Source organism: Octodon degus, unplaced genomic scaffold, assembly GCF_000260255.1.
Source record: "Octodon degus isolate 3935 unplaced genomic scaffold, OctDeg1.0 scaffold00088, whole genome shotgun sequence".
NCBI lineage: Eukaryota > Metazoa > Chordata > Mammalia > Rodentia > Octodontidae > Octodon > Octodon degus.
In genome coordinates this window covers 10356320-10369269 of record NW_004524664.1, presented here as the reverse complement: position 1 = coordinate 10369269, position 12950 = coordinate 10356320, and the positions used below count along the sequence as shown (strand labels likewise).

Here is a 12950-nt window from a genome sequence, read left to right as displayed (position 1 = left end):
TTTTTTTTTTTTCTACAATTCTTGATTGGGTTCTGCAAGCTCCTCTTAGGTTTATTTAGCAGAAATTTTGTGAGAGCCCTTGAAGAGCCAGGTGCTGCATGAGGATGTAGAGGTAATAGAATGATCAAAATGTGATCCCTGTTTTTACAAACAAATAATACAGTAGAGTGGAAGGGATCAGGATACAGTGCAGTGTGAAAGCTAAAGAACAAGCGTGCAACCAGAACTCAGATGAGAGATATGAAGGTCAGAGGAGGGTTACCTGGAAGAGAGACACCCAAGTTCACACTGAGAACAAGTGGAAGCCAGCTGTGGTAACACACAGCTTTGATCCCAGCAGGCTGGGAGGATGAGACCCGAGAGTTACAAAGCAGAGCCTACTGCTTGGGCATGGTAGGGACTTGGCAAGACCCTGTCTCAAAAAATAAAGAAGGCTGAAGAGGTAGTTCAGGGTTTAGTCTCCAGTGCTAAAAACAAAAAGCTACATCCCCAGCCCTATTGCTTTATAGTATCCATCTATACATATACTTCTAAAAAAAACAGAAAAAAAGATACCTGTTTCATATATATATATGAAAATAGAGCAAGGATTATTACATTAAAACCAATGGCTAAAATTTTTTTAAAATTTTTTCTAATTGATGAAGCAAATGGTGTATGTGTTTTTGAAAATACAGCAGGTCCTTGATTCTTATTCAAATCCTTTAATTTCTTAGAAGTGCTTGGAATTCGTTCATGTTGCTCAAAATCGAATTAAGTTTCCCTTATTCTTATCCTCCAGGACAGTGATAGATTGGATGCTTAGCAGGCAATGCTGTTAGGGAAAATATTCAAAAGTCAGTCTCCTTTCTCTTTTAGGGTTACTTTCATAGACTTGCAACCTAGCGGTAAATCAGATGGACTCTCATTTCCAAGTGCTCTCCATGAAGATTCCACATCCTTCCAGCTTTTTGGCAACAACTCTAGGCATCAGTAAATGTTGCATAGTGACTTTTGTGGCTGAGTAGCTAACTTACTTGAGGATCTGCAGTTTGTTTTAACTTTATGCTTTTCTTTTAAAAATCTGTACTATCATAAATCATTCATTCATTCATCATTCCCTTATTTAGTGGGCTGGGGATCCAACTGAGGGCCTTACACATGCCAGGCAAGTGTTCTACCACTTAGCAAACTAGATTTTTAGAAATTCTTGAGTTCCCTTATCCCTGACTGGTAATTAATTCAGAGATAAAAATGATAGCAGGACTTCCTAACAAGGATTTCCTATGTTAACATGAGTATCATGTTCTAGAATCTCAACATGATACGAATCTCAAGAGATCTTAGTGGTGGAAGAGATCTTTGATGACCATTTAATTGCATCCTTTCATTTCATCACTGAGAAAAATGAGGCCCAAAGAAGTCAGATGTCCAAAGAACAAGATACTTTGTGTCAGGATAGAGGGCCCAAGCCTCTGGTGTCAGTGTTCAGGGTCCTTTATGTTAACGTTCCTATGAGTCTCCTAGGTATCTTGTTAAAATGCAAACTCCTCAGTAGTTCTGGACTGGGCCTAGGATTCTGCTCTTCAAGGTCCTAGGAGATGCCGATGCTGTTGATCTGTGGAAAACACTTTGTGTAATCAATGGGCTTTGTAACATTAGGAAATGACTCAGAAAATTTATCCCCCAGGTGAAGAGAGAAACACAAAAGCATAGTTCAGGCTCAGATCCAGGTGGTAGTTGCAAAACAGGACTGTGTACCTTAAGTTGTCCAGTGTTACTGCACCCGATAGTGTGTGGGGCCTTACAGTAGGCATAGTGCTAGGAAGCATGTTAGTTGGGCATAACAAATAGACAAATGATGGGATAAGACTTTTGACCCCATGTATGTAGTTGACCTGCGCGCTCTGTACATATGTCATCTAAGATGACTAGGTGACAATTTCCTAATAAATATATGTCTTCCCTTAAGGAACTCATCATTCTTCAGCTATTTGTTCATTTCCTGTTACTTTAATAACAGCATTTTTTACCTTAAATGAGTCAGACCTCCATCCCTGCCTCTCACCAGGAGGGCCTATCCATATATTTTATACTGTGTTCATTTTATTATATTCTCAATATGAGGATTTAAATTTTTATTAAATAGAATCAGATAAGATGAGCAGTCATTATGGAATGTATCCTTAATTCTGTAATTATCTTAGGGATTAGTTATGTCTATATTGATTTATAGTTCTGGTTCATGAATAAACAAATACAACTATTTTCTTCAGAAATTACTTTGTCAGGGGTCAGGGAGATAGTTCAGTGGAATAAGTCCTTGCCTGTCAAGCACAACGTCCTGAGTTCTATCCCTGGTGCCACCAAAAAAAAAAAATAAAGAAAAAGAAAACCCAGAAATTACTTTGTCAAGTAAATTATGTGGAGGTTTTCATTTATCTTGCTTATTTATTCACGTAGACATATTTATTGAACCATGTAGCATAACTTCTTTGTGAAAAGTAGGCTTCCTTCACAGTTTATGGTTCTGCACATATGGCTCTAGGTAAGTTTTCCAGAGTTTCCTGTAACCAAAGGATTCCAAACAAAAGTAATCAGTTCATTTATATAAAAGTGTTTAAGAGAGAAAAAAGAAAAAAGAGCTGTATCAGTACAAGATACTTGTTAAGCTTATAATATTTTATTGATCATAATGATATGTTGCAAATACTCATGGAACAAAGATATATGAAACTGCTAATATTTCTCTCTTATAGGATGTTCTTCATATGGTACCAAATGACTTGATAACATTTGTTTTTTGTATTGAGTTTGGTTTGAAAGAAAAAAAATTGCTGTTATATTTTTAAACCAATAGCTTCATTTGTATCTTCTTCATGTAAAAATGGTCGTGTGTATTCTTACTTTGGAGATGTAGGGGTGGTATAAAATCAGCAGGTATCTACTTTCAGAGTTAAATTATATCTATTTATTTTTAAATTATATTTACATAGGTGCTTTACATCATGGTTGTGGTAGACAGTTGAAAATTGTGGCAATGAATATGGAGAATTCAAGCAAGATTTTTTGTTTCCATCTGTACTTTTCGCTTTTAGAACATTTCCATTTCCTTATTTAGTAAAATATTTTATGGGGCAAAGTGCACCCAATTCGAAATGCTTTAGATACTAAAATAATATCTTATTATTAAATTGCAATAAAATTAGCAATTTTAAAGGACTTCCATATCTAAGCAGATCCCCACTGCAGGATCTTAAGAATAATATCATATCAAGAATCCATAATTTTTATAAGGAAACATGAATGAGTGAATAAAACATAAATTTTATGTAATTTCAAAATAATTTTACCTTAAATGCAAAAGTGGAATCTAGTATAATATTTCTATTGAATAATAACTTCTAAATTTAAAGAGATTTAAATATCTCTCATCTGGGATAATTGGATTAAGTGAAATGTATGCTAATAAAAACCTGCTTCTGTTTCTCCAGACTTCAAAAATGAAAGTTAATTTGTAGTATCTTCTAAGAAACAGAGACTGTAGTTTTACTTGTCTTTAATCACTAGAGTTTAAAAGTGCTTGGCTTCTATTGTTTAATGAATGAGCTTAGAATTTAGAAAATTTCTATGAAATAATTACAAAATTGAATGATGCAGATAAAATTAGAAAGTTTACATTTGTTTGATAACTAAAGCCATGGGTAGAACCATGTGAACTCTTAGCCGAGTCAGGGCTCTAACACAGGAGAATCAGCACCAGTGCTTTCGGGAGGTGAGGGCAGCCCCTGCCTTGCCAACCCTGTTCCTCTTTCAACCTCACTCTATTTGGACTTCAGTTTACTAATCTGTTGAAGACTGACACAAACAACCAAAATCCATACCCCACCGTTTCATGAGTTGTGATTTTCTGGATGTCATGTCTTTCCTTTCTGTCGTTCAGCACCAGATTGTTTTTAGGAATCTCCATATTCCGTAGGAGGAAAATTGCCAGTCTGAAAGCTCAGTGTCTTTGGCATTCTATTGCTTATCACGTTTTTGCCCTCTAGGTGCCAACCTGGATTCACTGGAGCAAGATGTACTGAGAATGTGCCCATGAAAGTCCAAACCCAAGAAAGTATGTTAAAATAATCTGAAATTTGCTTTCTCCCCCAAAGTACAGCAACAATCACTACCTCTTGGTGCTTTTACTGCTCAGTTGTAACTGATTCCTTTTGTTCTAATTGTGGTTTATCCACTCAAGAGCATGGACCCTTTTGCCTAGGTATCGTTCTGCATAGGTCCCAAAGTCACACGTATGACAGAACATGAGGCTGGCAATCAGTGACATGCAAGCCAACCAAAGGCATCTCCATTCATTGTCTTTGACCAAGACCATCAAAATACAAAACTGAAATCAATATGGTAACAGACCTTAATTTTTAAGTTTCCCTTTGAAAGAAAGCAGTCACTTACAATCCTGGGACCTTTTTGTCATTGTACCAAGAAGTACGTTTTGTCCAAATTTGGAACTATTTGGGGGACATGCTAGAGTCTAAAAGCCATGATTAAGACAAAGATTCAGATCCTGAGGGTGAACTCACCAAGGTCAGTGAAATGACACTGAAGGAGCTTCTTTCTAGCATATATTCACCTCTTCTCTTTTTCTCTGTTTTTTCTACCATTGTTTTTTGTTTCTTCTCTCAGGTGCCCAAATGAGTTTACTGGTGATCGCTGCCAAAACTACGTAATGGCCAGCTTCTACAGTACGTCCACTCCCTTTCTGTCTCTGCCTGAATAGGAGCATGCTCAGTCGGTGCTGCTTTCTTGTTGCTGCGTCTCCCTCAGATTTCACCTAGAGCTAGATGTGTTTTACCAGGTCTAATATTGACTGCCTCTGCCTGTCGCATGAGAACATTAACCAAGCGATTGTATTACTTGCTCTGTTTGTGACTAGTTGGCGCTAAGATACTAATAGGTGTGTGAGGCTCTGGATGTTTCCAAAATTGATACTGCATAATGTGATACAAACTGAAAGTCAAGGTCAAACAGAGAAATTATAATAAAGGCATTTAAAAGTCTCGCTTTTATTGGTAAAATAAACTCATTCCACTGGGCAGTCCATCTTCTGTATCCACGTCAGCATCCCAAAACGGATGTTGCTAAACTGTAACCAATATGCACTTGAAATGATGGTAAGTCAGAGTGTGTTCTTCACAATAAATAAACATCATCAAAAGAGTTCAGATGTTTCTCTTCATTAACCAAGCAGTTTACATGTAGGCATTTAAAAGAAAGCATGCATAGGAAAAGTAAAAACAAATATTTCACAGCAAATAAAATATCTTGGCTCATTTGTGTTGCTTAGGGAATTAGTAACTCAGGACTAGTTTAAATAATCATTTTGGGGCTTGAATTTTTTATTTCAGCATTCATTATGGTATCTTCAAAGGTATTTGAGGAGAAATATTTACAGTTATTTTAAATAATATTTATTACTTTGAAATGGAATGATTAAGCTCTAGAATATATATGTACTTTTTACATGCAAAATTGAGAAATTCTAATGAATTTCTGTGGCTTCATGGTATTTTGAACATCATAAAATACCAAATTCACATTGTTTATAACTGCATGGATAACTGAACTATTCATTTGTCCCTCTGTTGTGAATTGGGATTACAGCTTTTGGTCCTAGAGCTTTCAAAACATTTCCTTCAAAATAGATTCCATTTGATTATCCATTCAGCTAAAGCATTAGCAAATGTTTATGAATAGTTTCAAATAGCAAATATTTTATAGCTGTGGTAGTACCATCACTGTGTTGACCACTCCGTTGTACCACTGTAGCATGAAAGCAGCCATAGAAGGTCCATAAGCTGGTGGATGTGGTTGTGTCCTGTTAAGTCTCCATTTGCAACAGAACAGGCCATGGCCTGGATTTAGCCATCCCTGACTTGTCTTCTATTGTCAGCTTCTTACCCTGGAAAGTGTCCAGCCCATTGGAGTTTAAACTTATAGAATACAATAGTGACACAGCTGGTCACTTAGGTCCTTTAAAAGAATCCTTGTTATGATGCATGCAAAGAACAAGATTATGTTGACAGTCAAAGGAGTTATGAGAATGAATTCTATACTACACTATGGGAAGATCATACCCATAGTAATCACTTTGTGAAGTGATGTTTACTACATATTTATATAAACTACATATCAAAGATTATATCACAGGTCATTTTCTATTATAAAAATTTGACAAATAGACACTTTTAAGTTTGTAAACTTCACTGTATTCAAAACTATCCATTTATTGAGGAAGATATTTCTCACCATATCTATAGATTTTTAAAGGTAGATAGGATGGCAAGAAAAAATCAAAGCAAAAAAAGAATTTATTGAATACATTAAAGCCATTCTTATTAGCAATTTGTGCTTATATTTAAATAGCATAGATATAGCAAATCTATTTAGCTCTGTAAATACAATAGAATCAAATTTTTGAAATTAATGAAAATTCTGAAAGCTTAAGTTATATACTTTCATTGTGCATTGCAGAAATATTTGGTCACTTTATAAAGAAGAGCACTGCAAATGAAGTTATTTCCCAGAAAATAATACAGTTAGACTTGACATTAATAACCAAAGGAAATGCTTTCATTCACTTCCTAACCATTTTCTCTTTCATAAGATATCATTTAAAAATAGCGAAGTGAAGTCCAGAAAGTAAATCCTTAAATATAATCTTTAGTGAGCTTTTAGTGATACTTTTGGAAGGCATCCAGGAAATTATCATTCATATTTAACCTGGTTTAACCAAGACTGATAGGAAGCATGTTTATTTACCCCTCCCCCCAAAAAACATAATGACTGTGCATTATTGATGCCTCGTGTCTTGAAAACAAGAGGTTCTAATCAGACATTGCTTTTCAGAATTATCCTGATCAGAGTTAATTACTTAACTTCTATGTTGGAATTCTCATTTTTTTTATCTCAACAAACCCCATATGGAAGGCAAGAAAGTAAATTTAGCTACCCTAAGAAAAAACTTTACATTCATGAGCAGTGAAGGCTTTTTAAAAGGTTAGAAAAATGTTGTTACAGAGATAATTTAAAATTTAATTGCAGACTTAGCATCTGAAGAGAACAATGTAATTTTTCAAGATAAAATAGTCCCTGTTTCAAAGTGAAACCATTAAATCTTACAAAACCACATTTTCTGTTGATGTGTAACATTCTAAAAAAAAATACATCTATAATTCTTTCTTTAAATGCTTGTTAACATATAACTTACATATTAGAACTTGAGACAATAATTCTGGTTATAATGTCCTATAAGACATGATTTAAAATGTGATGGAAAGGAAAAAACACATATTTTATAAGACAACCATTTGTCTTGAAATATAACATTTATACTGTTTCCTAGGAAAATACTATCAAATTGAGTCAGCTTTAAATTCAAGCTATCCTGATGCGATAGCTAGTTGATAGAATTGTGTCCATCAATACATGGTGTAGATTATGGGCGTGAGTGTGTGTGTGTGTGTGTGTGTGTGTGTGTGTGTATACATGTGTCTGTGTATGCGTGTTTAGGTAGTCCTTAATATGTAGACTTTCCAAGAAAAGAAAAAGCATTTTCAGTTTCAATAGATAGAGATAGTATGGAACAAGTACAACCACAAAAACTAACAAATAATAGGAACTAATGATGGAGTAGATGGAGTTGTATAATTTATAACTTTTAGGCACATTTTTAAAATGAGTCAACTTATTGGATACCTTTAAAAGTAGTCTTGAATCATGTTATTAATGCATTATTCATTTCATGGATTTCTTTCTAAATGCTTTTAAAACCTGTTGAAATAATGTATTTACCAAATGTGTATGTTGCTAATGGTAGAATAAAGACACACTCCACCTATGACAAAATTGTCATAAATTCCAACCGAGTGTGAGATTTTACTGTATGTATGTTTGTGTGTGTGCTTATTGCCCATGGAACTTAGGGCTAAGGAACAAAGGGCTCAGTGACAATATGGATTGGCATATGTGAAAAAAAGTCTGCATTTATGAAGGTAAGTCTAAAATTAAAACTCGGACACTAAATTATTCTCATTAAAAACTGGCACTGACAAAACGCCTGTAACAATCTTAGAGTGCAGAAAACCAAGACTGCCCATGACTTTGAGTTTATTTGCATAAACAAGCCCCAAATGCTAAAAATAAAATCCTGAATAGCTTCAATTTTTAACAGAAATTGTAATAGCAGTGGATGTATCATTTTAGTGAAGGGAAGCTTTTTCCCTAATCCAGCTGAAAATTTAAATTAACCTCCAGGTTAATCAGTTTTCTTCAAGCAATTATAAAGTCCTAATGCAAAGGATTAGTGAGTCAATATTTAATAATTTCTAACGACTCTTGGATTTAAATTAATTTTTTATATTGCTTAGAGCACAGCAGGAAATCACATGTAGAAAAGGAAACTAAATTGTTTACAGTAACCTTTGTGTTTTTGAATTATTAATTTAATTTGAAAAATGTAGTGGCTAGGCAGAAGTTCAATAGGAAGCCTGTGATACATAATGAGCCTAAGCCAGCATTAGATTAAAAAGAACAGTTAGAAAGAAATAACCTCTTCATCAAATGCAAAGTGTTGCATATTCTGCTTTTGGACTCATGATGAAAAATTCTAGCTACCAATAGTAAAAAAAATGAGTGTGGTGTTTGCTGTGGGTCTAGAATGACAGATGCATGCTTCCTCTGCTTGTTTCCTTGTTAGGGCTTATGGCCAGAAGGATTCCAGTTTTAAGTACCAATTTCCCATTGAATTATTTGAAATTGGAACTGCCTGATATGAATGACTTCCCTTGAAATGAAATTATCATTAGGCTCAGAATCTTACCTATAAAACTGTAAATGCAGTAATATGTATGCATGGGCATGCTACTAATTTTATTGAAGACCTAACCACGCTTTCTACGCAACTAATATAGATCATTAGCAGTGTTCACGTAGGCATAGAATAATAATTCCGTACAAAGATTTTCTGTAGCTGTTTTGATTTTAACCCTCAAATTATCACTGACTGGTAGAAGAAAAAGAGAGACAAATAGAGGGACTTCCAGGAAGAAAAGTGCATCTGATCCTCATTTCTTTGGAAAGTGAATCCTTTCAGGTTGATGTTCCAAAGTTTATATGAAGAACATGAGAGAAATTGAGTGTGGTACAGAGAAAAAGATATTTGTTTGGTTTTGCATATATCATTTTACTCTGAACATCTTATGCAGAAGAAATCTTCTGGCTTTTAATTTATGAAAAATTCAGGTTATTTGCCTGAGTCCACTGACCCCAAGACAGAAGAAACTATTATATATAATGCCTCCCATTATTAATATACACATGTAATTATTTAAATTTAAAAAGCATGATTCCTTTAAAATCTGCTTCTTTGATATCTCCCAGGACCTTTCAGAATTGTCCTGGCCATGGGATTAGTCTAAAATAAACCTGAACACAGTAAGTGGCCAGAGGTACGTCTCCAGATGTGTCTGGCCTTGAGATGTTAACCCCTTCTGCTGGTGGCCAGTATATCTCCTGTTCTTATTATTCGCTAGGTTACCCATGGAGGCAATGTATAGCTTATATTTGGGCAGTGAATGGTTAACTTGTCCAAACACACTAACAGGTAAATGGCAGAGGCAGAACCTGAAACCAAGATGACCTCAACACATGAACTTTTCTCTTCCCCTCTGTGGAGGCACTTTCTCCATACCCAAACATATTTTGCAAGAGTTAATGTCCCCACACCACATTTTCTAATATAGGAGATGCCTTCTTGTGCTGCAAGATTGCCCTGCTGATGCTCAACTCATTGATCAAGAAAGGAAATCCAGACTTCTGTTGACACTCCACCCCTCCTTCCCACCTGACTCCTCATCACTGTGCACACGCAACTAAGGGAAGCCTTAAATATTTGCATACAAGGAAATATTTTTAAGATTTAAGTTTTATTGTTATATTTTTCTTTGCCTCATTTCCTGCACTTCCCCTGTAGTTTTGTGCAGGTTCTGCTGTCCTCCAGTGCTGGCATGCGTAGAGGCAAAGCTGCCAGGATTGCTGGCTGTAGGATCCCAGCTTTGAGTCCCTTGCCTTGGGCAGAATTGCTGATCTCAGGACCAAAGATGCTCAGCACCCTGGGGGATCTAATTGTTACCTGAAAAAGTGATAAAGTAAAATCAGTTTAATTAAAAGACCCCAGAAACTGTATCCCACCCCCACCTAAACACACGCACATATACTTGATTTTTTTTCTTTTTGTTTCTCAATTTGAAAAATTAAGTCTTAGAATTTTCCAACATTGCACAAACATAATATGGGGGAAATAAATTAGAAGCAGTCTCCAGTGTCCCAAGTCAAATAGTTATTTTGGTGGAAGGATTTGAGATTTTCTGTGAGCGAAACATACTAAAAAAACACATGGAACTAAAAAGTAACTACAGCACAAGAACTATTAAACCATTAACTGCTCATCATAAATGAAAACCTAAGTCCAACATAACACAGAAGTTTCAGGTCCAATACTCTTGGCTTTTACTCCTGGCTCTGCAGTTGTGTGTGTTTGAGAAAAAAAAAATCAAATTTTCCTCTTTGGAACATAACTTTATTTAAAATAATCAGATGCCATATCTGATTATAAAACTCATGTTTCTTTTCTCAGTGAAGAGTATAGCGGTTAGCTCAGCCATATCACTTCTCCCTCAGTGAAGTCTTTTAAGGTTTAATGGGATGCTTACCTGAGCACTGCTGTGTAAACCACCTGCCACATGTCCTGTCCCCTGTGCACGCCCAGAGAGCTGTAATAGTCATGTGTAATGTGTTTTGGAGTGCAGTGTATTGCTCTTTTCTGAAACTTTTTCCCTTTCTTTTTTTTTTGTGTCAACTTTCTGCATTGGCAGAGCATCTTGGGATTGAATTTATGGGTATGAACCAATCATCATTCCTTTTGGCCTGCAGATTTTAGAACCTATGAGCTGAATTCTTTTTCTTCTCTTACTTTTCAGTTTCTAACTAATTTCCTTTTTCTTTAGAAGGGATCATACAGCTATAACAACGATTTCTCTATTTCCCATCTATGATTAGTTCACTGAAATGTTACTGAGTGCAGCAGTTTTTAAAATCCCAAGCTATCTTCACTTAGAGTTTAAAGTCCAGCTCCTCAACCTGCTACCGATTCACATAGATCCCATGTTGTGTGACCCACTGATTAAATTTGTTAAAGCTGGGTTAAGAGTGGTGCCTATGGCTGCAGGAGAAATCAAACCAGGGGCTTAAGCACAAAAGGGTTTGTAAATGCATCTATTTAAAAGCCGTACCACATCTCAGAATGATGCTGTACAATGTAATAATCACTGACATAGTGGCATAGACCTTATGTGACAACACTGCACTATATGCATAGACTTGAGGTATTCAGTCTTTCCTGAGATAGTCAAGAATGACTCTAAACAAAATGATAGGAATTCAACAATGGCTTTGTTTAGAATCATTTTAATGGTTTTTTTAAAACTTTTTTGTTCTCTTTAAAAAATAAAATGAATTCATGTAGCCATCAAAAAAAAAAAAAAGAAAGAATAACTCTTGTCAGCTTCATTGTCTCTTAAGCAAGGAAAGGGCAACAGAAAGAAGCCTTGTGCTATTTTAGGTAGAAATTTAAGTTTGAGTCACTAAGATTACCCAGACTAAGAATCAAATAGAAAATTTCACATAAAATATATATCCTAGAAGCAGTTGAAATTTGGGCTTATTCCTGAAGGCCCTTATCCTAAATGACTGAGCAAAAGGCCAGGCCCAGATGGAGCAGGAAGCTCTGATACCACCTGTGGCCTCCACAGTGCTGGTCCTACCTGTCTTTCCTAGTGCTGTGTGCAGCCCTGGAGTGGAAAGTGTGGGTCTTTGGGTATTAAAGCACCTTTCATTTATCACTGTTAGAGTTTCTACCCTTCTGATCAAAAGTGCCCCACTTCTGAATGGCTTCAGAATTGACCTTGCCTTCAAGGAAGAAAATGTTTCACCACTATTCCTACCCCGTGTCACTAACAGTCTATATTTCATGCCTACAGAATAATATTTCTATTGCCAAATAAGGCAAATAGTTTAGACATGTAAATCCTCCCTCCAGAAGTTCTAAGGGTTAGGAAAGATAGTGTGCTAAGATCTGCTCACATATGTTCCCAAGGCCCCACAGCATATAGACAAATATACTGCATCCTTAAAGAAAATCTGACCTGAAAGGTCAATAAGAAGGCAGTGGTTCTGTCGCTTGGGGTGGACACATCAGACTGAAAATTTTCCTGGTCTGATTTGCTGTAATGTGTCCACCCAAACTGTAGAGCCTCGGGAGCTCTCAAGCTTCCATTCATGGAGACGGAGCCACCCATCTAGACTGGCTGAGTCTTAATAACAGTGTCTCTTACTCGGTGCTGTGGGCCCTGCCACACAGGAAAAAAAGCTTAAGAAAAATGAGATAAATTCATTATTTTTGTTACTTTCAAGAATGTTTCCTTTACTACATTCATACTGTGGGGTCGTCTGATCTAGCAAAACCATAAGAAAAGCCTTGCTTTTAGTCATGCTGGCAGGAATACAGAACCCTAATCCTTTTCTGTATTCTACGGGAAAATTCGATCACTTTAATACTTTTACATTTGTCCATTGTTGAGCTACTTCCTTATTTCCAGGGAATAATCATTTGACTGGAAACACAACATGGGAAGAAGGGCCAGTGGTCCCACACCAGTTATTCACAAGCCCATCTCCACCTCTCTTTTCATAGTTAACAACCAAAAGAAAACCCTTATCTAAAGAATTCCTGATGCCACATGGGACTCCAGTCTTTCCCCATTCAACCCTTATATAGGCCCTGTTTTTTTGCCACAAGTTCCCATTTTTTACTAAAAGCAGAATATGTCAGTGAAGAATTACAACCATGGCTC

The 12950-nt window shown here is 36.0% G+C and overlaps 1 protein-coding gene across 15 annotated transcripts in view; it reads left to right on the top strand.

Annotated features, from left to right (window-relative positions):
* The window catches only part of Nrg1 (neuregulin 1), a 1208067-nt gene that overhangs the window by 1182469 nt on the left and 12648 nt on the right, over positions 1-12950 (top strand). For 6 of the 15 annotated variants that reach the window (XM_004637272.2, XM_004637274.3, XM_023722043.1 and 3 more), the window contains 2 exons: positions 4666-4724; positions 10914-10937. In XM_004637272.2, the coding sequence (XP_004637329.1) occupies positions 4666-4724; positions 10914-10937 (83 nt within the window). Of the gene's footprint in view, positions 1-4028; positions 4097-4665; positions 5322-10913; positions 10938-12950 lie in introns of those variants that run through there. The other 9 variants (XM_004637275.3, XM_023722039.1, XM_004637273.2 and 6 more) reach the window with 3 other exon arrangements.